The sequence below is a fragment of the Panthera uncia genome (genome assembly GCF_023721935.1).
Source record: "Panthera uncia isolate 11264 chromosome B3 unlocalized genomic scaffold, Puncia_PCG_1.0 HiC_scaffold_1, whole genome shotgun sequence".
In the NCBI taxonomy this organism is placed as follows: domain Eukaryota; kingdom Metazoa; phylum Chordata; class Mammalia; order Carnivora; family Felidae; genus Panthera; species Panthera uncia.
The window spans coordinates 124259429-124285823 of NW_026057582.1; the positions used below are offsets into that span (position 1 = coordinate 124259429).

General features: G+C 42.9%; 1 protein-coding gene and 2 long non-coding RNA genes across 3 annotated transcripts in view; 1 reads left to right on the top strand and 2 right to left on the bottom strand.

Annotated features, from left to right (window-relative positions):
• Nucleotides 1-13: 13 nt before the first annotated feature.
• CHSY1 (chondroitin sulfate synthase 1) overlaps nucleotides 14-26395 on the top strand; it is a 75365-nt gene continuing 48983 nt past the window's right edge. The window contains exons 1-2 of the mRNA XM_049613997.1: nucleotides 14-371; nucleotides 15478-15973. Coding sequence (XP_049469954.1) covers nucleotides 52-371; nucleotides 15478-15973 — 816 coding nt within the window. The 5' untranslated portion in view covers nucleotides 14-51. The remainder of the gene's footprint in view (nucleotides 372-15477; nucleotides 15974-26395) is intronic.
• LOC125910235 (uncharacterized) lies at nucleotides 370-7494 on the bottom strand. The gene is made up of 4 exons (XR_007453899.1): nucleotides 7296-7494; nucleotides 5917-6065; nucleotides 5491-5574; nucleotides 370-697 (listed from the first exon to the last, which is right to left on the bottom strand). It is a non-coding gene; the product is annotated as an uncharacterized LOC125910235 (long non-coding RNA).
• LOC125910234 (uncharacterized) lies at nucleotides 15878-25275 on the bottom strand. The gene is made up of 3 exons (XR_007453898.1): nucleotides 25165-25275; nucleotides 24595-24764; nucleotides 15878-15965 (listed from the first exon to the last, which is right to left on the bottom strand). It is a non-coding gene; the product is annotated as an uncharacterized LOC125910234 (long non-coding RNA).

The window sequence follows — 26395 nt, forward strand, 5'->3', positions numbered from 1 at the left end:
CTGCGGAGCCTGCGGCGGCGGCGGCGGCCCGGCGGGCGGAGCGGCGCGGGCATGGCCGCGCGCGGCCGGCGCGCCTGGCTCAGCGTGCTGCTCGGGCTCGTGTTGGGCTTCGTGCTGGCCTCACGGCTCGTCCTGCCCCGCGCCTCTGAGCTGAAGCGAGCGGGTCCTCGGCGCCGCGCCAGCCTCGAGGGCTGCCGGCCAGGGCAGGCGGCGGCTTCCCAGGCCGGCGGGGCGCGCGGCGATGCGCGCGAGGCGCAGCTCTGGCCGCACGGCCCGGCCTCGGATGGCGGTCCGCGCGACAGGAACTTTCTCTTCGTGGGAGTCATGACTGCCCAGAAATACCTGCAGACCCGCGCCGTGGCCGCCTACAGGTGAGTCCCTGCTCCCCGGGAGCTGCCTCCTGTATCCAGCATCCCGGCGGGCGGCCCTGCCGGTATTCCGTTGGGTTGAGCATTTACCTGCTTCCCAGACCCGAAGCTCCCCGGCAGTGTCGGGCGTTGGAAGCAGAGGTCAGTGGTGGGGCGGAGAACGCAACGCACAAGAGCACGGGCTTTGGGGTCAGGCGGACCAGGGTGGCCCCCGTGGGTGTGGTCCTCAGCCCGAATTTGTGCAAGGCACTTTAGCTTTCCACGTCCAAGTCTTCTGCTAAATGGGTGTGATTGACCATCGCTCTCTCATAAGGTTGTTTGCACCATACCTGTGATAGTAGTGACAGTAACGGTTATCGTTTGATTCTCTGAAATACGCACCTTTGCTTTTGCAGAGCTAGAGCCGAGGTCAGTTAATCTGGTTAGAACCCTTCCATAGCATACTTACAGATTTCCCTGGTGGAGGCTCTCCTGTAAATGAAAAGGGCTGCCCACTGCACTCTTGACCACACCAGTCTGTTGAGTTAATGGAAAGAGAACCTTGGGAAAAGTAGTTCTTAGCCCGTGGTAGATTCGGGGTTAACTAGCTCAGTTTAGGGATGTGTGTGTGCGTGCGTGTGTGTGTGTGTGTGTGTGTGTGTGTGTTATCCAGTATCTGGGTCCTCATTGGCCATATGAGTCATAAAAGTGGCTGGAATCATGTTCAGGATTAACAAAGGGATTAACCAAAGTAATCTTTAGAAGGGCGATGATTTTGGAATGACAGACTTGTAGTGGAGTGAATTTGAGGTAGAAGAGGAATGTGGACTCAGTAAAGGGATTTAATGGGGCAGCGTATGTGTGAAGTACAGAAATGCTTACTGTGTGGGTAAGATTTGGGATTCATCCAGCCACAGAACAAACCAATGCAGGGAGGTCCCCTGAGAATGAACTTTTAGAGGAGTCAGTGCTGAGCAAGGCCAAGCTGGTTACTGTTGGTTTTTAATTTGTAACCAATACCTTTGAAACTTTGGCTTTTAAATCTAGTGCTGGTCTAAATGTTCAAGCATTAGATGTGAGGGGAAAACATATATGGATACTTGTTCCTCTAAGGGAGGAAGTACAGGATTGGGAAAGAAGATAAAACAGCAGTTGAGAATGTCAGTGCTTTCAGCACATTGATCCCGCGTTCCTATGTGTTTCCATTAGGATCTTGTTTAAATCCAGAGCCCAGCTTCTGCCAGGAAGGGTCCTGAGTGTCTGAAAAGCTTAGAGGATAGCCACTTAGGACAAATTTAAACTATGGTAGTGATTTAGGAACCCACAGATAAAAATTTTCTCCCGATCTCCCATGAATTACCTGGAATTTTATGCAAATTGTGCTTTTGGACAAGAGAAGTGTCCACATCTGAAATTGAGGATGAGCTGTATAAATTGTTTACAGAATGGTTTTGAAAGTAAGTCCACATGACTGCCATTGGGTGAAGTCACACCTTTGGAGATGATTACCAAAGTAGTTCAAATGCTAGATTGCCCACCAAACAAATACATTTTTCACGGATTCAGAATCAATATATACAAACCAGTAGGGGTCCTGGTACGCCAGAAAATGTAGTGCAAACTTGACCTACCCTTCTTACACTTGGAGAGTCCTTTCCCTAAGCCCATGCTTGACCCTCTTACTTTTGGTCTCCTTTAGCAAATCTCCTACCTCATCTTTTTTGGATGTAGGACTTGTATCTCACTGTTTATTAACTTTCAGACAGTTGAGATAAAGTAGAAATCCAGTTTGCCCTCTGGCGCCAGTTCTTCCTTTTTTTGTGACCACTCTGCCTTTCTGGTCAGGGAAACCTTTCCGGGGAAACAGTGTACCTGCTCGGGTATTCTGTCAGCTTTCCTGCAGCTCTTTTCTGTCTTGGATCCTAAGAAGTCCCATTACTTGAAGCTTTGGAGTGGCCTTACCTTTCCGGTTCCGGTACTCTGCTTCTCAACCTGTCAACCCTCTGTTTAGACTGGCTGCAGGAGATGGCACAAGACGATTTTAGTCTTAAAGAACTTTTGGGGAAGGCCTGAATTGGGGCCGAGGTTACAGTGTGTAACTTATGATTATGGCTTTTGCTGTGCTTTGCAGCCCAGGCTGAAACTCCACACTCGGCTCTTAAAATGGAAATTTCACACACAGTTTGGCATAAAAGTCGGCCTGAATCTTAACAGCACTAGGTAGAACTCTAGTTTGGCAGTGGGTGTGCTCAGTTTTACATCTCCCCTAAAAGGCACACTCATTCTTTATCTTAAGAAATACTCTAATGATTTTAGTTTTTTTTTGTTTTTTTTTTTTTTTTTAATGAAATTCTTGTTTGGCTTATGGCTTGAAGGAGATGCCAGCATTTTTAGTAAGATGGCTGTATGGTGTACTTTTATCCTAGGATATTGAAAATGTCAGAATTTAGGTGTAGGGACTAGTAACTGTCTGAGATCCAGAAAGGAGCTTAAAAAGCCTTTTGGAAAGTCAGTGAGATCTGCCTTTCTGCACTAACGTTAGTGGACTTTAATGATGGAACAGCCCCATCGTTATAGACTTTTATTTTCCCATCCTGCTAAATGGTTGAAGTGGGGAGAGGGGCCACCAAGGGATGTTAGCAGTGCAGTGACAGCTGATGGCAGGCAAGAAACAGATTTTAAAAAGGAGGCAGAACAAAACTCAAAGTGTAGTTGATCAGAGACTGAACAGGACTAACTTCTTCCTTAGGCCCTGAGCAGACACCATAGCTGTTAAGTCAAGGAGTAAAAATATGGTTCGTAAAAATATTCAGTTACAGGGGTGCCTGGGTGGCTCAGTCAGTTAAGTGTCCGACTTCAGCTCAGGTTATGATCTTGTGATGATTTATGAATTCAAGCTCCACATCAGGCTCTGTGCTGCTCGTTCTCTCTCTCAAAAAGAAACATTATTATTATTATTTTTAATATTTAGTTCTAGGGGCGCCTGGGCAGCTCAGTTGGCTAAGCGTCTGACTCATGATTTTGGCCCAGGTCCTGATCCCACAGTTCTTGGGATTGAGCCCTGGGTTGGGCTCTGCACTGGGTGGTGCGGAGCCTGCTTGGGATTCTCTCTCTCTCTGTCTCTCCCTGCCCCTCCCATGCTTGCTTTCTCTCTCTCTCAAAATAAACATTAAAAAAAATTATTCAGTTGCACTTAAGATTCATTCCTTTGTTTAACAAATACATGCATGGCTCCTCTGGGTTCAGACTCTAAGTATTAAGGACACAGTAGTGAAGATGTTTGTTCTCATGGTGCTTTGCTTCTGTTCTAATGGAAGGGAAGACACTGAAAAGAGGGTTAATGATGGGTACTATGGAGAAAACAAAACAAGGTAAGGAAAGGGTGGGGTGGCATCTGGAGAATTTGGTATTTTGGGTGCAGTCTTAACCGTGGTTGTGTGAATATCACTGATGAGCAAGGGAGGAGAGGGAAGAGCTGGTAAGTTATAAGGCAGGAACCAACTTGGAATCAAAGAAGGCCGATAAAAGAAAGCAGATGAGGCCTGATAGTGTCTGGTCTCTTATTCTCAGTGAATTAGAAAGCCTTTGGAGGGTTTAGACAGGAAGGGGAGGTGATTGCATTATGTCCTAAATTGTGAGTTCTGCCCGTTGTGTGGAGCATGGACTGGAGATAAGCAAGGAGATGTTAGGAGGTGGTCAGGGTGGATGTGTGGGTGGCAGGGACTGGTGTAGCAGTGGAGGTGGAAGTGGATGGTTCTGGGATATATGCTGGGGCCAAGGTAAAGTGGTACTGATGGAATGCTAGTGAGGGGTGAGGCAGAGAGGAATCACAGTGCCTCCTGGGGTCTTGCTTGAGACACAGTGTGAGTGGTTGTATCATTTATTGAGATGGGGAAAATGAGTCAACAGGTCTGGTTTTGCATAAGAAGTTTGAAGAAGGCTTTTAGACACACAGGCAGAAGTATCCTTAGCTTCATAAATGTAATGAATTTACAAAGAAGTTAAGAAAAGGGACACCTGAGTGTCTCAGTCAGTTAAGTGTCCAGCGTCAGTTCAGGCCATGATCTCACAGTCGGTGAGTTCAAGTCCTGCATCGGGCTGTTTGCTGACAGTGTGGAGCCTGTTTGGGATTCTCTGTCTCTACCCCTCTCCCATTCGCTCGCCCGCTGTCTCCCTCTCTCTCCCGCTCTCTCTCCAAATGAACTTAGAATTAAAAAAAATTTTTTTTAAAGTAAAAACAAGAAATTAAGAAAAGATTTATATCTGAGGTGGTTACAGTGCTAGAGCTCTGAAGCTGTCTTAAACTAAAATTGCCTAAGGGTTCTGCATAGCTGGGGTTTTACAAATATATAAAGAAATTCATTTTGACTCATATTCTAGAGTATTTGTTTTCTCTGCAGTTTCACTTCAGAATGGTACCTTGATTCTTCCGAGTGATTTGTTAGGTCATTTAGTGACTGATCATCAGAACCCTGTGTTCTTTGGGTCTTTTGTTACTAGCTACAGTTCCTATTATTTCCATATTTTATTCTTTGTTCTTAGTTATGGTGTTTGATACACAGAAGTTCATGTAGTTCCGTCTTTACCTTTCTGATTTTAGGGTCCCCCCCCCCCACACACACACCAAGCTCAAGCTCAGAAGGTTATTGCCCTGGAGAGATTGTTAAAAGCAACATTTTTTTGCTGATTCTAGAAGGGGTAGAAATAATCTCAATCTCATTTTTTCCCCCAAATAGTACATTGTCTCAGTACCATCTGTTGAATAATCTCCCATTTCCCTACCAATATGAAATGCCATCGTCATCATACTCAGAATTCCTGGGTATGTTTTTGGACTTCTTATTCTGTTCACTGATCTTTCTCTCTGTTCTTGTGCCAGTACCACCCATTGAAATGATTGGAAGTTGAATAATTTTTTAATATCCGGTAGACAAGTTCTTCTTTGTTCCTCTTCTGTTTCAAGCATTTCTTGGCTACACTTACCTGTTCTTGCTGGGAGAGTTTTGATACCGTTTGGGTTTTCTTTTTAATTAATGGTTTGATAAAAAAAGAAAAAAAAAACATACATACTTTGCTTTTTAGTCCTTTCTTATGCCCAGAACGCTAAGCTAATCCAACACCTTTCATTTGTCTTGATTCTTACCTCCCCTGGGCTGAAGATGGGGAACTGTTTTGTTCTTTCTTTACTTTCTCAGAGGAAAGAGGTGGATGGTTTCCCTTCTTTGCCCTGGGAGTGATAAAGGGCACCATTAAAGATTAGCATCAGTCTGTAGGGAACTGTGGGAAGAAAGTTTGAGAAACACTAGCTGGAGATATAGGAATCTTGTTGCAAGATGTTGTTATACCAGTTAATGGCCTCTTCCTAATGCTTTCAGTGAAGGCACACTGTTCTTTTACCAACCTTAATGAGCAAACCTCAGGGTTCCTTTCCTTATTCTTGAACCCAGTAAACCGTGCTTATCTCGAGACAGTTTAGAGCAATACTTTCTTTCTCAGATAGAATTCGGTTTGGCAAAAATTTACCGACTGCCTTCTATAATTCGAATAATCAACCTGTAAATGAACTTACGGAGCACAACCCATTTCACATTGTGAATTGCCTGTATAAGATGACCGCTGGAATACGTGATCCTGATGAAGAGTTTAGTTTTCTATGCCATGCTTTCAGAGCTTGATGCCCTCAAATAGTCAGAATGTTCCAAGTAGGGATAGCTGTGGCTGTCGACAGAAGATGATACAAGGTTGTATTTTTACTTCCCCTGTCCATTCATTAAGGTGGTCTTTATTGGAAACGAATTAATAATTCTATCCTTGCAGGGTTTGTCATCCAGGGAAGGAAAGAAATGGAAATACTTCATGATAAGGGCTCACTGGGTGCCTGGGCTCACTGGGGTGGGAACACAGGAGAAAGAGGCCTGTGCTGATTTATGAAGGCGATCAGGAAAGGCCTCACCCACACTCTCCTGCCCCCTTTCCCTCACTTGGTCTTGAAGGATGAATAGGAGTTTTTGAGGCAGAGACAACAGATTCCCAGAAATGTGGAATAGCAGGAAGTAGTGAAGGAACGAGATTGTTCATTTTGAGGCTGGGACCTGAAATCTAGCATTTCCTCTAGAATTTTTCAAAGGGATTTAAAGATGTGCTTGAAGATGTATGTAAGGAGTGGAAATTTCAAGTGTCTTTGGTGTCCTGCATGAGGAACTGTGGACCATAATTGATTTCCCAAGTTTATCTATACTGTGATGTCTCTCTAGCCACAAAAAATCAAGTGGCTCAAATACGTTGACTGAAATGAAGAGAGATTCACAATATACTTAAATTTAAGAGTAGTTTATAAAATTGTATGCCCAGTATGGGTTCCATTTTTGCTTAAAATCAAAATAATCTTATGTTTGTGTAGCGTAGAAAAGAAAGTGTGAAAGCATCTATACACAATGATGCTGAGGATTTTTCATACTCTTCTTGGCCCTCTTCTGTACTTTTGTGTTTTACTATAGTGAGCAATTATTTTGTAATACATCTACAGAACTACAGTTAAAAAAAAAAAAAAAAAAGAGGAAGGGGGGGGGGGGGGGGGGGGGGGGGGGGGGGGGAGGAGGGGGAGGAGGGAGAGGAGGGAAGAGCCCTTGGAAGGAAATGAGTGCAGTTTCCAGCTAGTTAGGTTGTAGGTACCTGTAACTTGGGCACAGTAGGCTCCCTGGGGCTGGGGTCAGAGGTCATTCTTTTTTGCAAGTAACAGTTAATCCTGCACTGAAAAGTATTTATTTGGTTACTGTAACTATATTTTCCTCAGTTACTCTAACTTCCCAGTCCCCCCCCCCCTTCCATATGTGGATGTCAATATCAGTGTTTCCATCTGCCAGTGTCTTTTTGTGGATGTGGGTGGAATTGGGAGGAATAAAAAACTTAGTTACGATTTATAAATCCTGAAACTGTCCATCTACTTACCTTAATTCAGTGTCCTTTCTGAAGCATTTATAGCGATGGTATTTGTTCTGTAGCTGAGGACCTTGGTTTGTGGATGATTAAAAATATAAGGTGTCCACTGCTCTGATTTGATGCAGTCCTAGGCTTGCAAACCCAAAGCCTGAAGATGAATGGAAATGTAGTTATTAATGCCATTAAAACGATTGCTTTGTAAGTAGAACCCAGGTGTGAAGGCGGCTTTTGTGTTGGGGTTTTCTGTGTTTCCAACCTGCTGTGGGGAAAATGATTGGGCAGGATTTACAGTAGCGAAGGGACCCACACGGAAGGAGGGTTTTGGAAGCTACCATTTGAGTAGAGTCTTCTGACCTTCAGTTAAATCCAGCTTAGACTCTGAAGAGGTGTCCTCAACAGGCAGGTTTCTGCCAGGCAGACACAGTGGAAGTGGCTTAAGTGGTTGTAAGTGTGCTCCCCGTGTCTGTGATGACTCTGTTTTCTCAGCCTTATCAGTGGAGTATGGTCTGCAAAGGAAATGTGGGTGCTAACCTGGAAATAACTGCGCGGGATGAAAAAGCCAGAAGCTGGCCAGCAGAGCCTTTAGAGTCAGACCCCATTTGCATTCTGGCTTCGACTTTCATTAGCCTTGTGACCTTGGGCAAATTACTTACCTGGCCCTGAGCCTCCATCCCCTCATCTGGAATATGTGGGTGGCAATACCTCAACACACCCCATTGAACTATCACAGACTGAGTTACTTTGTTTTGCTTAAAGTGTATTTATTTTGAGAGAGAGAGAGCGCGAGCATGTGTATGCAAGTGGGGGAGGGGCAGAGAGAGCCCAAGCAGGCTCTGCGCTAACAGTGTGGACTTGAACCCATGAACTATGAGATCATGACCCAAGCTGAAGCCGACTTGGACACCTAACCAACTGAGCCACCCAGGTGCCCCCATAGGCTGAGTTTCAAATGCCCTTAGCATGGTACACTGCACTAGGTAACTGCTTGGTTGCTGGGTGGCCGTGGGCTGCTGTTCAGTGGTTCGATACCAGGAAGTGCCTTGATAACAGGAACACTGACTTGTAAGGGGGTGGGCCAAAATAGGTTCGGCGGGGTGGTTTTATTGTTTGCATTAAGCAACACTTTTTGCTGTTGTTGTTTGGGTTTTTTTGCTTAGAATTAAATTTGAAAACGAATTTTGTTCATGCGATTAAGAATTAGTTGCATATTTATACTTTTAAGTGCACAACAGCAAAATACAAACTATATAAGGTAGCTTTCCAACATTTGAAGCTTTGGAAATGTATCATTAGGTTAGAATTTGCCGGGGCGCCTGGGTGGCTCAGTCGGTTGAGCGTCCGGCTTCGGCTCAGGTCATGATCTCACAGTCTGTGAGTTCAAGCCCCGCGTCGGGCTCTGGGCTGACAGCTCAGAGCCTGGAGCCTGCTTCTGATTCTGTGTCTCCCTCTCTCTCTGCCCCTCCCCTGCTCATGCTCTGCCTCTCTCTGTCTCAAAAATAAATAAAACATTAAAAAAAATTAAAAAAAAAAAAAAAGAATTTGCCTTCTGTTATTAACACTCCAAATTTTGATTCTTAGGTTCCAAAGAGGGCGTTTTTTGTGGTCTGTACTGATGAGTATTCCCATTGTTTGCTGTGAGCCTGGGCTCAAAGGGCAGGTTGCTGTTAGCTCTTAATACCTTGGAGCTGCCTCCTGGGCTAGTGGCCAGGCCATTGTGGAGGTGGGAAGCTGTAATCCACCCGCCAACAGCTTTATTGAACGGAAAAAAAAAAGTCTCCTTAATGCTTGCTTTCACCTTTAGTGTGCTTTTTAAGGATTAATGGTAAAGAGTATAATTTGATTTCTTTTAAAAAATATTTTCCCACCATTTGTGATTTCTTTTCTATTTCCCCATGTAATTCTAAAAAGAATTGAGATTGCTCACGTCATAAGGTGTTGCAATAAGACGGTTAAAGACTTTACAAGAGGAAGCCGTGTATCCGGAAGGCAGACAGAGGAAGGGAAACCTACGGCTAAGGGTGCTGGCTGCAGGGCTGGTCCCTCATCCTAGGACAGGGCAGAGGTAATGGACTGAGTAATGCTTGCAGCCTCCTGCCAGAGGGCACTCCTTCAGGGCCAGGAGAGGCCTGGCCCTTGGTAGCCTTGGAAGACCTCTGAGTTTTCACTAGGCCTGGTCAAGTTCAAGTGCATGGCTGCTCTGCCTGCTCAAGTGCATGCTGTCCTCCACATATTTTTTGGGAGGGTGAGCTGAGACTACTTGCTGCTTCATCAAGCTTGCGCTTCCTGTGACGATGCTCACCACGTTTGCCCTTCTCTCTCTACCGTGACCCCGCGGAGAAGTTTCTGTCAGGTCTCCCTGTCTGGAATAGTTACTTCACTTAACCCTGAGCAGTGGGACACAGTCCTGTGACTTCTCTTGGTTGCCTGCTGGAAGGCGTGCTGCCGATTTGGGCCACTGTTAGCGGACGTAGAGACCACGTGATGGCAGTTGGTCTCATCACGCGGGCTCCCTTGTTCTAGTTGGCATCTTTTCAGAGGACACCCCTTGGTTGAGTGTTTCCTGTGGGCACAGCGCTGAGCAGGCAGCCCCTCCCAGGCAGGGTTTTGCCTTCCCTGGTATAGGTACCACTTTCCTGCCTTGCTCCCACGACCCTACTTTTATTTTTCTTCAGCCTCGTTTTCTCGCTTCTGTTATTGTACTGTATGCCTTTTGGTTAGGTTAGCTGAAATCTTTTCTGTATTGCAAGAATAGAAATACATACATTCAATTCCTATTATCTATCAGTTCTACGAGGGGAAAAACTATATTCTCCCTTCCTTCCGTGACTCCAGGTTCTGAGATGATTTGATCGTGAGTCCTTTCAAATGTATCACTGTAACTGTCTGACAATGTATTATCTATCTATCTATTTATTTATTTATTTATTTTTATTTTTAAAATTTACATCCAAATTAGTTAGCATATAGTGCAACAATGATTTCAGGAGTAGGTTCCTTAATGCCCCTTACCCATTTAGCCCATCCCCCCTCCCCACAACCCCTCCAGTAACCTTCTGTTTGTTCTCCATATTTAAGAGTCTCTTATGTTTTTAAATGTATTTAATCGTGATTTTGGGGAAATCACAGAAGAGCTCCTCTTTTTATAAGAATTACTATAGCTATTCAAATTCAGAAAATGTGCAGGAAAAGTATTCAGTCTTACTGAGTTTTTGTCCACTGGATAGAATAGAAAAATGTTTATTATAAAAGTAGAATTTTCTGTTGTCCTATCTTTTCATTTCTTTGGATGCTTTTTAGCTTAAAGCTTTTCTCCAGATTAAAAAATTTTTTTCCCAGTTCTAAATACACCTTTCTGTTGCAGAAAATTTAGAAATGTAGAAAACATGAAGAAAATTAAATGCCTTCTGATCCTCCAACCACAAATAACCATAGTAAGCACTTTGGGGCAAAGTTGTAACATATTTTATTTTTGTATATGTACTTTTGTTCCCTTAATAATCCACATCACAAGTATATACTCTTGCCTGCTTTTTGCCCATGGATTACGAATGTGTACTTAGGACAGGAGTCCTGCTATAGATGCAGTTTTATACAGAAATGTATTTTATGTAGTTTTTCTTAAAATGGTAACTGAATGGGAAGGGGGACTATATGAAGTCTTAAGTCAGCAAAGGCATCCCTTAGCGAAGCTAATTATCGTCTAGCTGCATTACTTAACTGTGATTTAACTTGGTGGAGGGATAGCGTTTAGAAGCCCTGAGGAAGGGCTCATAGCTTTCTTGGCTCTCTCAGATTTCAGTTGTCTTATCTGTGCCTTTAGCTAGAGTTGGTTATCGGTCCACTGAAACTTGAGCTAGCTGGCGAGGGCCTCTGCAAACGTTCTGTGGTTTCAATCAAGTGAGAGCTCTTTGCTCCCGGTAACAAACGTGTCAGTGGCAAGGTTGACGTTTGCTTATGAAAATTAAGGAACTGGACCTGGTTCTCTCACGGAAGGAGGGCCAGCCTGCTGCTTGAGCAGTGTGCTTCCTTCACTTCTTAGCCATTATTACAGGCCCCCCTCCCCCCGCCCCGTTCCCCCAGGATGGTGAATCATGATCTCTGTTCCAGAAGCCTTTAACTGGATGGAGCTCTTGAAGCCAAAGGCACCCTAAGTGAAAACGGTCATCATTTCTTAAGATTGGAGGATTTACAGAAATTCGTTCTGAGAGATTTCCCTCAAACTGCCAGTCATTTAGAACAGAAAAGGGCAGCTTGAGGTTTTTCCCTGGGTTACCTAAAAAGGAAAAGATAATAATTGGGTGGAGTTGCCATAAAACTGCAGAGAGGCTTTAAAGGATGGTTTGAGGTTAGATTGTCTGTTTTTAAAATTAATTGGCTTGTCTTCTTAGACAAATTACACCATTTCAAGTCACAGCGCGGGCATTAATCGCCTGGGTGCCGGTTGTACCGTCGTCACTTTCTCTGCCTGCTCTGTCCGCGGGGGCGCCGGTGCTGTGGGCCCGGACCTGGAGGGGTTTCCATCCTCAGTCTCCTACAAAGGATTCCAGCATTCAGAAGTGAAAACACTTTTAAAAGTTGAAGTCTCCTTAGACTTATACCCTGATGTTGTCTGAGATTGACAGCAAAACGGAATTCTAATAGCTGGCTTGAGTGTCAGGTTTTCAGCCAGCAACGTGAGAAGCAGCATTTTCCACAGCGCCTCCGCGCTGGCGTGTGATCCTGTGACGGGCTGTCCCGGGTCCAGCCCACGCTCCCTTGTGTCCTTCATTTTCTCTTTCACCGTCTTATTTGCAAACTGCTGTCTTCCCCAGTAAATCACCCTTCTGTTATGCTTACTGCGTGCCAGGCCGACGTCTGAGCACTTGAGATAGAAGGGTCCATCTGACCCTCACAACAGCCCTATTAAGGTAGGTGCCATTATTATCCCAGCCCCCAGCTTGCAGATGAGGAAAGGGAAGCACAGAGTGGCTCACCCAAAGTGGGGCCAGGACGGTCACCCCACAAGCCTGATTCCAGAGCCTGTCCTCCTAACTGTGACACAGCGTGTTGTGTCTTGAGTAGGTTATTCTTTTGAAGGCGGACGTTGTCTTACTCATCCCATGTCTCAATATCATGGTGCTTTAATATCTTAACGGCTTCTGAGCTCACCCAACCCCTGTGCTTTAGTACTTACCAGTTTGAACTTGGTCTGTTTTATTAATCACATTTTAGTTCAGAAGCAGTTGGGTAGAAGCTGAAGTTAGGTTGATTTTATTCACTATCCATGTGTAATCAGTTATGAGATAATGCAGACTCTTTAGCTTTAAACTACATTTCAGAGGGACCATGGATGGTAGTATATTTGAACTCCAGCAGGCCTGTGAATTTTACCTCTTAATTGTTTTCTGGTTGGGTCTGATTAAGTCCGGTTCTTCATGTAGGAATGGCAGGAAATGGTAGAGTGTTATGGAAAGTGATTAGAAACTCACTTGGAGGTGTCTCAGAGACAGAAATGGTTTCTGCTCTTTTCTGCATGGAGGTGTGCTCACACTTGCGCGCGCACACACACACACACACACACACAGCACTTTAAGTCACTTTTTTTAATGCAAGTGAGCAGGATTTATTGACTAACTGTTATGTGCCAACCACTGAAATTATTTACTTTTTCAAATAATTGATATGACTCCCAAACAAAAATCATTTCTCTTAGAGGAAGGAATCAGAGGCTCCTTGACCTGGATGGCGGTCCTCTTAGTACATCTTCATTGTCACCCACCTCCTGGGGCTGGGAAGTCATCTCCCCTCTAGATTACCACGTCAGAAGGGTGTCTTTCAGTTATTATACATTCTGTGTAGACTGTGGTTCATTCTCATGCTTAGAATTTTTTTTTTAATGTTTATTTATTTTTGGGGGGAGGGAGGGAGGGAGAATGAACGGGGGAAGGGCAGACAGGGAGACACAGAATCCGAAGCAGACTCCAGGCTCTGAGCTGTCAGTATAGAGCCCGATGCAGGGCTCGAATCTGCAAACCATGAGATCATGACCTGAGCCAAAGCTGGACGCCCAGCTGACTGAGCCACCCAGGTGCCCCCAGTTCATTCTCATTTTTAAATAGACTTATCTCTTTATGGAAAGGGTTGGTTTCTCCTTAAATTAGTTGCTCCATTCCTGCCATGTTTACTTTTCATCCATTCTTTTGGGAGCTTATCCTTTGTGAAAATGGGAGTACAGCATCTGTAGTCCCATCAGGTACCATATATGGCTGAGTTTTGTAAATGGCATAAGACTCCATAGGTCCATTTTAAATCCACAGGCATTAAGGGAAAAACATTACTACGACTGTCTTACATCATTCTAAGATGCACATTTCCCCCCACATTTTAACATCGCTGAAACAGGATGCGTTTTACAGTTGCTGGCATCATGTGATTATGATTGGCACTGTTTTTTCCTTGTTATTGGCACAAAAAACAATGGTTTGTCTTACAGTCGACTTCCTAGCTTTGACGAAAAACGATATGTATTTAATCCTTGGATTTTTTTGAGAAGCATGTTTGACAAGTTCATCGAATTCCTCTTCTGCTTGAATGAGAGAAATTTGAAGTCATTTTGTATTCCTTATATTTGGGTTAGGAGAAGAATTAAAAGCCAGTAATTGGTTTTTTAAGTAATTCATTGTAGATCATTTAAAAATTACAAAAATAATACTGTACTTTAGAAATTTAGTTTTGCAGATGAAAACGTTCTGGAGATGCATGGTGGTGATGTTGAAGAACAATATGAATATGTTCAATGCCACTGAACAGTAGTACTTAAAAAATGGTTAAAATGGTAAATTTCAAGTTACATATATTTTAGCACAGTTAACCCCCCCCCCCAATAATATCCTGCTTATAAAAACTTTCCTTCATTTGAAGATACACAGAATAAAAAGAGAAAGCTCTTTATCCCCTTTTTAGTCCCTTCCCACTCCCCTACTTCTGTACCTCTCCTCTGGGGGTTGGTATATGTCTTTTACAAGAATTTCTCTCCCTAAGACCTTTCATGTAAGATGTGTGGTTTTCATTGACCCTTCAAGTTCACTTTTCACTATAATACATATGATTGTAATGGATAAGCAAAATAAAAATATATTGGAGAGAATATCACCTGGGAACAGACCTTTTTTGATCTGCTTCATTTATGTTCTGTTCATTGACTGCTTCATTTATGTTCTGCGATGTTTTTCCTAGAAGTAGTCTGTATAAATGCATATTTGTAGCTGGACTGCTTCAGCTCTTACTACATTAAATGAGGAAGGCATAAGGAAAGTTGGAACACGATGGCCTTAAATCAGTTGTGCAGGTGCAGGATTCTTTGTTTCCTTTTCGTTCATTTCTAATCTCTCCTCTGACAATGGGACGTGCAGTTACCCTTGGCACCCCCCGTCCAGGCTGCTGTGGCAGTTCCCGCCCAGTGGCCCCAACCCTCTCCTCCACCCCTGAAGACCGTGGAATACTCAGCGTTCACCCGTTTCTGTGCCATCCCTTTCCTCTGCTGCATCCTGGGTCTGTATCTCATCCTTCACATTCACCCTGTCTCCAGGAAGCATTCTCTGCACTGTGTGTCTAGTTTGTGATCTTTCTGTGTGTTTGCTCTTGAAGGCTGTGCGCCTTTCAGAGCACTTGTTTTAATTCATAATAGTATGTACATTTGCGTGTGACTCCTTTGATAAACGTCTGTCTCTCCTGATGACTGCTCTATAAGTTGGCATCTGTGTTTTGTTCGCCCTGCATCCCCTGGCTTAGCACATACTTGGCATTGATATGCATCCAAAGAAACTTTGCTGAATGAAGAATTTGATTTTTAATTGTCTTCTGGAGTGGAGGAGTTTATAGGTAGGGGGTTGATAGTATCAGAAAATTAACCTGGGTGTTGAAACCTTGGTGCCCCGGCAATTTGGTTTTCAGCCACAGCTTAAAACTTAGTTATCCCGGAAATATTTTAACACTTCATTAATCTTTTTTTGGTGAGATTCTTTTGAAAATGAACTTGGGCCTTGCAATACCCCATAGCCTGGACTTCTGTTAAGGGGAAGCAAGCAGATCAGGTAGCTTTTTATCATTCCTTCTGAACACACAGTGCTTCAACATGAGTAGATCTGTGGATTTCTGGAAATGAGAAGCTTGAAATAAACTGTTCTCTCACTGATGCTTATTTTAATTCCAGAACATGGTCCAAGACAATTCCTGGGAAAGTCGAATTCTTCTCTAGTGAGGGTTCAGACACCTCGATACCAATTCCGATAGTGCCACTACGGGGCGTGGACGACTCCTACCCACCCCAGAAGAAGTCTTTCATGATGCTCAAGTACATGCATGACCACTACCTGGACAAGTATGAATGGTTTATGAGAGCAGATGATGACGTGTATATCAAAGGAGACCGTCTGGAGAATTTTCTGAGGAGTTTGAATAGCAGTGAGCCCCTCTTTCTCGGGCAGACAGGACTGGGCACCACGGAAGAGATGGGGAAACTGGCCCTGGAACCCGGTGAGAACTTCTGCATGGGGGGGCCCGGTGTGATCATGAGCCGGGAGGTTCTCCGGAGAATGGTGCCGCACATTGGAAAGTGTCTCCGGGAAATGTACACGACTCACGAGGACGTGGAGGTGGGAAGATGTGTCCGGAGGTTTGCGGGGGTGCAGTGTGTCTGGTCTTATGAGGTAAGAACAGAAGAAAAAAAACCGGTTAATTTCATCATCAGTTATGAGCCAATTGCAGGAAACTAGTGATGATACCTTCTCTAAGGCTTGAAGTTGGTATTAAGTTATTACACATTCTTACCTTAGTTTTTTAAATTTGAATTCCCTTTTAGTATCTTTCAGCCTTCATTTGCAGGACATACCTTCTATACTTTTGTCCTCATGCCTTAGTTAATAAATCATGGCATTTGGAGCCCAAAGAAATGATACGTTTCACTGTAGGTCACAGTGATATTTTCACAGTTATCTGGAAAATTCATCTAATCTGAGTATTGCTGAATCTGTAGATGTGATTACAGTTGTATCAACTTTCGCTGTCCCTGTTCTCCCAAAGGCCTGACTTCTCTCATGTCGCTTGTTGACCCACACAGTATTGAAACTTAACATGTTTAGAATTGATAAAATGAGTAATGATATTTTAAAAAAAGCCATTAGCATTTGGTTTTGCATTTATTTTAAACCTTGACATTTTAGACCTTTATTTGTAGTCTGTAAGTTTGCAGTAAGGTTGTTCCTTTGAGGATAGTGGGTAGGCAATCTCTGACTTATCTGGACACACAAATGCAATTTTTTGTAGGAAGTCTACTTGTAGATGTTTTCTCTTTAAATGCTCTCGAGAACATGAGTTAGCTTTTGACTTTTCTGTTTTTATTGGCAGATGTGCACCTCTTGCCTGCAGTTACAGGATCTGATATTAGTCAGAATGGAAAAAATTATTTAGGTTGTTGTTGTGTTTAAATTGATAAACACTACTGATAGTTGTGATGAACAGAGGGAATTTCTAGACCTCTGCCCAAGAAAAAGAAACCTACTTTCTGATGTGAACTGTTAGCTTTTGTTATGAGTTAATTTTCTCAAGGGCTTGAGTGAAGAAATTGTATTCCTGCCAGTACTTGCCTTCTGCCCCCAAGACTTGCTTTTAAAGGTTTCCTAATAACTGTTTCTTTCATTTGAACTGTTAGGGAAGTGGACATTTTCAAGAATACCGGAAGTAGTTTTCATGTTGTTTCTAATTATAAAAGGTACATTCAGATGTCATTTGAGCAAAACCTCTGATCTCTGTGTGTGTCCCCCCCCCCCCCCGCCCCCAACCTCCTCACTGGATCTAGGGGGGATTTCTGTTGCATTGGATTTTTGCAGCAAGGAAACTATTTGGGGATGTCATGCAGTTTTAAGAATACAGCTGGCAGTGTTTCTGCATTTCCTCCCATCCTTAATATAGTAGTTATAACCTTAACATGCTTCATTATAGTTAAAACATGTAGTGCCTTGTGTATTTTGGAATGTTTTACCCTCTCTCTCCCTGATCTCTGAGAAGCTAGCCGTCCTGCTGAATTGTAGACAATAGGCGTACCTTTGAGAGTGAATTTTTAACAATCTGTGTCTTAGTGTTGTGGCGCTGTTATATCTTACATCCTGCTAGATAGATGTCGCTGGGGCCAGCGTCTTGTTTATCCAGAACTCTCAGCTAGCGTTAGTGCCAGGATGTTGTTAGAAAGTATTGTCCTAGGGCTGCAGGGGCTGGGAGGTAGTTTTAGGGCTGTCCTCTCGTAATCGCCAAAGTTCTCTAAGGCCTGAAGCTGGGTGCTGAGGATCCTCCTTTCTGGACACTGGAGGCCACCTCTTTGCCTGGAGGCACCTGGTGAATGATTTTATTAGTTAAAGGGATCTGGTGGAGAGGAGGCTCCCTCCCTGGCCAGTTCCCTGTCCCTAGGATCTCTGGGGGGTGTGGAGGACATGTGGGCAGCCAGGGGACAGTTAGCTCTGGGTGGTGTCGCTGCTGCTCTCCATGTGTTTACAGGCCTGATGATGACAGAGCTTTTCCTGGGTGCTGCCAGTTTGCGAGCTCCTTTTGCAGGGGCCTGTCCTCTCCCCAAAAGTGACTCGTCCTTTCCCTTTAAATGTGGCTTTACTTCACATGCAAATCGTGAGTTTTGAGTGTAGTTTAATTTCTCATTCTTCTCCTGTATGGCTTGTGCTTTTTTGTGTAAGAAATTTTCCCTTCCTGGAGGGATGGGAATTGTCTCCCGTATGTTTTTCTGTAAATTTAAAGTTTTGCCTTTCATGTGTAGTCCTTCATCATTGTCATTTCTACGAATTAGATCTATTGGGACATGTACCATTTTATTAGACCTTTGATTTCTGTTTTCTTTTTTGGTAGGGCTTTAAGTGCTCTTAACCTACATCGTTAGCTAGGATTTATCATTGTGTTTGCCACTCAAGCAAGATTAATCCCTCATGTGGATGAGAACTTTTATTAAACTTCCTGTAAATCTAGTTTCTCCATTAAGGTTCACATTATGAGAAATTACTGAGGTGGAGTCTTATGTTAAAGACAATTATGTTAAGCTTTAGGTCTTGGAAGTTACTTATTTAGCTCTTATAAATCTAGCCAGAAGGTGTAATTTTTACTTTTTTTTTTTTTTTTTTTTTTGCAAATTGAAATAGTGCCTTGGCATTAAAATGCCTCATGAGAGGCAACTGTCATAATCAAAATCCAGATTCATTTCTAAGCTTGTTTTGATTCTTATTGGTAGTAATTTATTAATACATGGTTTTAAAAGACTTTATTTGGAAGTAATTTTAATTTCACAGAAAAAAAAACAACACAAAGCACATCCACACACCCTGGACTCAAATTAACCTGTTAACATTTTACCCTATTCGCATGATCATTTGCCACTGGTGCTGAATCTCCCCCTGTCCCCGCATACAGGGCCATAGACCTGTCCCTCATTTAAGAGTAACTTAACATTGTGGCCCTTTACTTTAACTAACATCAATTGTATTTTGACTAAGAGTGGGGAAATGCTCTCATATGACCATAGTATAGCCTAAGTTCAGTTCAACACGGAGACTTCAACCTGCCGTTTATATTCCGATTTTACCTGTTGATGCAGCAAAGTCCTGGGTAACAGTTCTCCCTTCTCCATCACAGAAGCACCCTCAGGTCAGGTGTTGGATTTGACGGTCATGCCTCTGTAGGTAGCCTCCTTCTGTCTGGACTGTTTGCACAGCCTCCATCTGCATCTTTTGTGACTTTGTCATTTTTGATAAGTGGCTTTAAAGACTTTCATTTTCATAATTTAAAAATGTAATTGCAATGCAGTAAACCATAAGGTGGTTTTTAGTAATGCTCCTCAGTGCTTACTGAACCCTCCCAGCCCAGAGTGAGAATGTGGGACTGGAGGCCGTTACTACTGATGGAGAAGCAGAGCAGGCAGACCTGAGCCCCCTTGTCACACGGGCTCGGCATGACATCTCAGTCATAGGAGGTTGCTTTTGAGAAACATTGCTGAACAATTTGAAACAATTTTTTAGGCAAATAAATGAAATGTACTGGCCTTTTAATAAGGGAACAAAAAGACAGTTGACCTAAGTAACCTTTTCATTTTATGTTTGACTTTTTATTGAGGTATATTATACCTGTGGAAAAGTATACAGATCATAATTAAGTGTAGAGCTCAGTGGATTTTCACAAAGAGAACACAGCTGGGTAACCAGCAACCAGATCTTGCTTTTCTTATTTTAACTCAACATTTGACTTAGTCATAAAGGTGTTTTGCATAGAAAATAGTCATTACTAGGCATAGGTGGATTTGGCAACTTTAAAAAGTTTATTGGGGGTGCCTGGGTGGCTCAGTCGGTTAAACGTCTGACTTCGGCTCAGGTCATGATCACACAGTTCATGAGTTTGAGCCTTGCATCGGGGCTGCTGACAGCTCAGAGCCTGGAGCCTGCTTTGAATTCTGTGTCTCCCTCTCTGTCTGCCCCTTCCCTGCTCACACTCTGTCTTTCTTTTTCTCAAAAATAAATAAACATTAAAAAAAATTATTGGGGGGACCTGGGTGGCTTAGTCGGGTTGAGTGTCAACTCTTGATTTCGGCTCATGTCATGATCCCAGGGTTGTAGGATCGAGCCCCACGTCAAGCCCTGCACTGAGTGGAACCTGCTTGAGACTGTCTCTCTCTCTCTCCCTCTCTCCCTTCCCTTTCCCCTTCCCCTCCCTGCCTCCCTTACCCACTCTCTCTCCCCCTCTAAAATAGAATTCGTCACATGCTTTAAAATTCAGAAGTTCAGTGGGTTCATTGGGATAAGTTTTCCCATCTCCATCTCTACTTCCTGGGTTCCCTTCAGGGCCAGCCACTGTGGTGTACCCGTAAAGGCGTACCGTATGCATAGGTAATCCGTGAAGTGTGTGTATCCTCCTTATTACGTGGATGGTAGCATGTTTTACATACTGCCTGGATCTTGCTGGCTTTCACTTACGTGTCTTGGAAGATTTTCTAGTTGGTACATGAGGAGCTTCATCTTTTTTATGGACATTCAGTCTTTTTCTAGTTCTTTTCAGCAGTGTTTCTAATTAGTCCTTTAACCCAGGGTTTTTTTGTTGTTGTGTGTTTGTTTCTGAGAGAGAGAGAGCACACGTGTGCAAGTGGGGGGAGAGGGGCAGAGAGAGAGAGAGAGAGAGAGAGAGAGAGAGAGAGTCTTAAGCATCGATGCTGTGCTCAATCCCATGATCCCACGACCCTGGGATCAAGACCTGAGCCGAAGTCAAGAGTTGGATGCTCAACTGACTGCCACTCAGGTGCCCCTCAGCAGTGTTTCTAATTAGTCCCTTAACTCAGTGTTTCCCAGCCTTTTTCACATGGTGATGCACACATTGAGGTGCTCCTGCTACCCCAACCTCTAACCACTGCACCCCCTGCCCCAGACCCAAAGGGGTTGTTATCTTGGCACACCTAGAAGTTGTTTGGGACACACCAGTATATTAGGACACACCCGTATGACCCTCTGAGTTAACCAGTTTTTGTTAAGGGAGCATTAATGAGCCCAGCACTGCTCTCTGAGCGGGTAGGGAACTACAAAAAGGAGAATGAAACATGAATGGCCTTTTTTTCCCCTCAAGGGCTTTAAGTCTGGTTAAGGAGACAAAAACATGTTCATGAAGTAGTTTAGAAAAATGTGAGAGCGTAAAACCCTGTGATAGTGATTTTAAGTATAAAACAGTACAGGGAAGGGTAAGATTGATGATGTTCTTTTTATGGGAAGGCATATCCTCAAAGGAAATTGGAATTTAGAGCAAAATATGTAAAAAGAGAAGTCTTCCTTTTGTTAGTCTGACTGGCTTATAAAGGAATGTTGAACATCTTTATATCAGAAGGCTGGGAATTTTTTTTCCTTAATAATGGAAGAAGTAATGTTTCTTAACCGCTGGTTGTCATGAAACTGATTTGCATTATACTGGTGCCTTCCTGGGCCTTTAGGCTGCCCGTTAACCTTGCCTGCCTAAGAACTAGGCTGGCTCCTAGGTGGCTAGAATAAGATGCTCCAAATACTGATCCCTAATGCTTCCTGATTCTTCAAGGCAGAGCCCCTTGTGGTTTTATACTGAGCCTTATTCTTTTGTTCTGCAAGTTCGATGGTTCCATCTCCAAACTTCTAATAGATTATAAGGGCAAATTAGCATCTACAACAGTGGGGGGGGGTTACTATACAAAGACACTATCAGCAGTGAGTGGGAAGGATATGAAGAAGTGAAACACAAGAGGAAATGAGACTGAACAGCACAGCAGTCTAAGACCCACCATTGTGTTATTGATTTTTAATTTCATTCCGTATGGTTGGAGAACATACTTTGTATTATTTCAGTTCTTTTAAATTTATTGAGACTTTTTAACGGCCTAACATATGGTTTACCCTGGAGAATGTTTTGCATGTGCTGGAGAAGAATGTGTATTCTGGGGGTGCCTGGGTGGCTCAGTCGGTTGAGCGTCCAACTTCGGCTCAGGTCATGATTTCATGGTCTGAGTTCAAGCCCCACATCAGGCTCTCTGCTGACAGCTCAGAGCCTGGAGTCTGCTTTGGATTCTCTGTCTCCCTCTCTCTCTGCCCTTCCCTTGCTCATGCTCTGTCTCTGTCAAAAATAAATAAATATTAAAAAAATTAAAAAAATGTATATTCTGCTATTGAGTATTCTGTGGGTATCTCTTAGGTCTAGTTGATTTGTATGTTGATTAAGTCTTTTTCCTTGTGTGTTTAGTTATTCTATGCATTATTGAAAGTGGGATATTGAAGTCTCCAATATTGTTGAATTGTGTATTTCTCTCTTCTGTTGTGTCGGTTTTTGCTTCATGTATTTTGGGGCTCTGTTGTTAAGTGCGTATATGCAATTATGGGTGGACAAGCCCTTTTATCATTATAAAATTCATTCTTTGTCTTTAGTGACAAATTTTGTCTTAAAGTCTGTTTTGTCTGATAGTATAATCATTCCAGCACTCTTTTGGTTACCAGTGCATGCTATATCTTTTTCCAGCCTTTCACTTTTAGCCTTTTTTTTTTCAATGTTTATTTATTTTTGAGAGAGAGAGAGAGAGAGAGAGAGAGAAAGAGCGCACGTGTACGCGCACGAGTGGGGGAGGGGCAGAAAGAGGGAGACACAGATCAGAAGTGGGCTCTGGGCTAACAGCAGCGGCCTGATGCAGGGCTCGAACTCCCAACTGTGAGATCATGACCTGAGTGTACGTCAGACACTCAACTGACTAAGCCACCCAGGCACCCCTGGTCTGTTTGTCTTTGAATCTAAAATGTTTCTCTTGTAGAGAGCATGTAATTGGACCAGTTTTTAATTGGAGTGTTTAATCCATTTACATTTAATGTCATTACTGATAGGGTAGGATTTATGTCTGTCATTTTGCTCTTGGTTTCCTAGGTCATGTCGGTTTTGTTTCTTTGTTCCTACAGTGCTGCCTTATTTTGTGTTAGATAGTTTTTATACATTTTCACTCTCTTGTCATTTCTTTTACTTTATTTTTTCTGAGTTATTTTTTTAGAAGCTACCCTAAGTGTTAACAGTTAACATCTTAACTGATAATAACATAGTTTGGGTTAACACCAACTTTGCAACTAGTATACACAATCTTTGCTTTGATATAAAGCTTTATTTCTCCCTGTTCCCTCCTGCTATTATTGTCACACAAATTAACATCTTTTTCCATGATATGCCTATCAACACAGATTTATAATTACTGCTTAATGCAGTTGTTTTTTAAATCAGATTAGAGAAAAAAGTGTTACAACCTATTTATACCGTCTTTTATATTTACCTATGTAGTTACCTTTTTTGGGCTCTTTATTCACGTGTATTTGAGTTAATGTTTAGTGTGCTTTCATTTCAGTCTGAAAGGCCTCCTTTAATATTTCTCATAGGGTAGGTTTGTTAGTGACAGATTCTTCCAGTTTTTGTTTATCTGGGAATGCCCTAATTTCTTCCTCACTTTTGAAGGACAGTTTTGTTGGTAGAGAATTCTTGGTTGACAGTCTTTTTCTTTCAGCAATTTGAATGGAGGCTTTCTGGTATCCGTGGTTTCTTTGGATGAGAAACCAGTTGTTAATCTTACCGAGGATCCCTCCAATGCGATGAGTCTCTTTCTTCTCTTGCTGCTTTTGAGGCTCTGGCTTTCGGTAGTTTGATTATGACGAGTCTAGGTGTGGCTCTCTGAGTTTATTATACTTGGAGTTCCTTGAGCTTCTTGGGCATGTAGATTGTTTTTCATCACATTTGGTAAGTTTTCAGCCATTATTTCTTCAAACATTTTTGCCCTTCTCTCTTTCTCGCTCCTCTCCTTCTGCCGCTGCCCTATGCATATGCTTGGGCTCTTTCTTTTCCTTTTTTCTTTCAATTCCTCAGACTGGATAATCTCAATTGGCCTATCTTCAAGTTTACTGATCCTTTCTTTTGTCTGTTCAGATTGGTTGTGGATTTTTTGTTTTGGTTATTATGACTTTCAATTCCAGAATTTCTGTTTGCCTCTTTTCTTTATAATTTCCACCTCTTTATTGGCTGCTTCCTTCCTGCCCTACCTACCCCCCTCCCCACATTAATGGGCCGTACCTTCTTGTTTCTTTGAATGTCTCATAATTTCTTGTAGACAACAGAACATTTAAAATAATACAGCAACCCTGAAAATCAGATTCTGCACATTCCCCAGGGGTTGATGATGTTACTATTGTTTTAGTGACTTTGGAAAATTTTGTAAAGTCTGTAGTGTGTGTGTGTGTGTGTAGCCACTTAAATCTCTGCTTGGTTTGCTTAGCGGTTAGCTAATGAATGGACGAAGATTTCCTTAGATGCCTGGAACTAAGTCTCCCAGTCTTTGCTTAGGGGCTCTGTGTACTCATTGGTGCTTGCCTTTAATACTCACCATGCAGTTTTCAGCTCTTCCTTAGCCTCACCTCCTGCCTGTACACAGCCTTACGGTCAACCAGAGATGAGAGCTTAGGGCCTTCTCAGGTCTTCCCTGGGCATGTGCACAGCCTGATGCATGTTCATGGCCTTCTACGTTCCCAGATATATATATAAAAGCTTTTCAAAGTGCCGTATGGACATGTCATACCCCTGCTTTTCTTTTTAAGCTGTTTGGTTAGCCTGTGTTTTGCCCATACTGTTAGCCACATCCTCAGGCAGCATGATATTCAACAATTACCTGTGATTATTTTTAACAAATACTTCTTCCCCTCCCCACCAAGAGACTTTTTGCAATAGGAGGGCTCTGAGTCAGGTTAAATAAAGACAGCCTTACAAGTAGGGTCTTCTAGGAAACCACCAGGCAGGTCAGATAATGACAGTTCTCTGGGAATGGGGCTTTGAAGGAGCTCCAGCCCTGCCTGCTCTGTCTCCTTCCAGTGGCTGCCAGTTTGCTGGTTTTCGGCATGGTTGTGGATGTTGGTTTTCAAGGTTACCACCACATTGCTGGGGAATAGGGAATGGGAACGGACAGTTAACATGCCACAAAATTCACTCTTCTTACCAAAATTTCACTGTTTTTCTTGCATAAATGCTTCCTGGGTTACTCTAAGCCTTTGGTTAATATCCAGAGTCTTGAATAGGTGCCGGAAACTATTTTGGCCCATGTTCTCTTTGCTTTTATGGAGGAGAGAATTTTTGGAGGTCTTTACTCCACTATTTTCATTTGGTATCACCTAAGACCATCAATTATGGAGCCTTAGCTTCACAGCTTAAATTTTGCTTTCTCCAATTAGATAAATCACTCTGAATATCCTCTTATCCTCTGCATAAGAGGTCAGGGAATTGTGCCCTAAAAATTAGAAAGATTTTCAGCAAGTCAGTTACAATATTCACACATACTTACTTTTCAAATAAATTGTGAACGTCTGCTATGATTCTAGTTGGGGACACAGCAGTGCAGGGAGCAGAGGTTCTGCTCTCTCCTGTTCTTGTGGGGCTGGGCTGGGGTGCAAAGAGACAGTAGAGTAATGTATGAGGTGTTTAACACATCACAAAGGGACCAATGTTTTTGGTGTGGGGTGAGCAAGAGGAGAGAGGTGTAAGCTGAGGCCAAGTGGCACAAAGGTTGAGGGGAGCAGGGGAGTGAGTGGTGAGGACATGCTTTAGGACACAGTGGGCTGGAATCTCCCAGTTCATTCGGCATTCTTCACTAGCAGTGTCATCCTGGGCAGCGAGTAGCCTAACTTCTCTGGACTGTTAGCTCCTTAAAAGATGGCATAAGACATTGCCTACCTTGTAGGATTGTCTCAAGCATTGAGATGCTGCATATTATCGTAGCTCATGCTTGGCACAGAGTGAGTGCTTATGAAATACCCAAGTATCTGGAAAACTAAGCCCTTCAGAACTCATTCCCTGAGGACTTTGCATAGGTTTTGACCTGCATAAACAAGTACTTGGATATGACTTGTAGGAACACTGTGGTGTTAGAATCCTTGGTTTTTGCTGTTAAAATTTAGAGAAGACTGTTCTGACAGAACACATCAGAGTTGACCTAAAATGGAGAAGTTAGTTGCTTTGGACCTGTAATTATTTTACTGTCAAAACCTTCTGTAAGTATACAAACATCTCTGAAATGGTGTCCCCATTTGTTATATCAGAGTCTTGTGCTTGTGAGGGAGGGGGTGTGGTCTCAAGGCAAAGTGCTTTGTTCAAGTTTGGTAGGAGTGTGTTAAAGATGTTTGAGACTTTACATGTTCATCATCTTTCTTATTATAAGGTCATCACTAGACATACCTAATTTAGGTTGAGTTGACAGAAAAGGGCTCCTTAGCAACATTATCAGGAAGTGAGATCAGAATATCATTTTCCTTATCTTAAGCTAATAGCTGAAGAGTATTTTCTGTGTAGATGAAAAGATTGAGATTACATGTGCCATCAACTGAATTCCTATAATAAACTGACAGTTTATTTGAAGTGTTAGATGAGACATTTTCAGGTAATACGAGTGAAATGAGCTCTGAGAACTTATTTTCACTATGTGAAAAGGGACTAATCTTTATGAAAAAAAAATACCTCACTGCCTAATTATAATAAACCAACAATAAACCAGGAAAAAATAGTGTGAGCTGCACAGT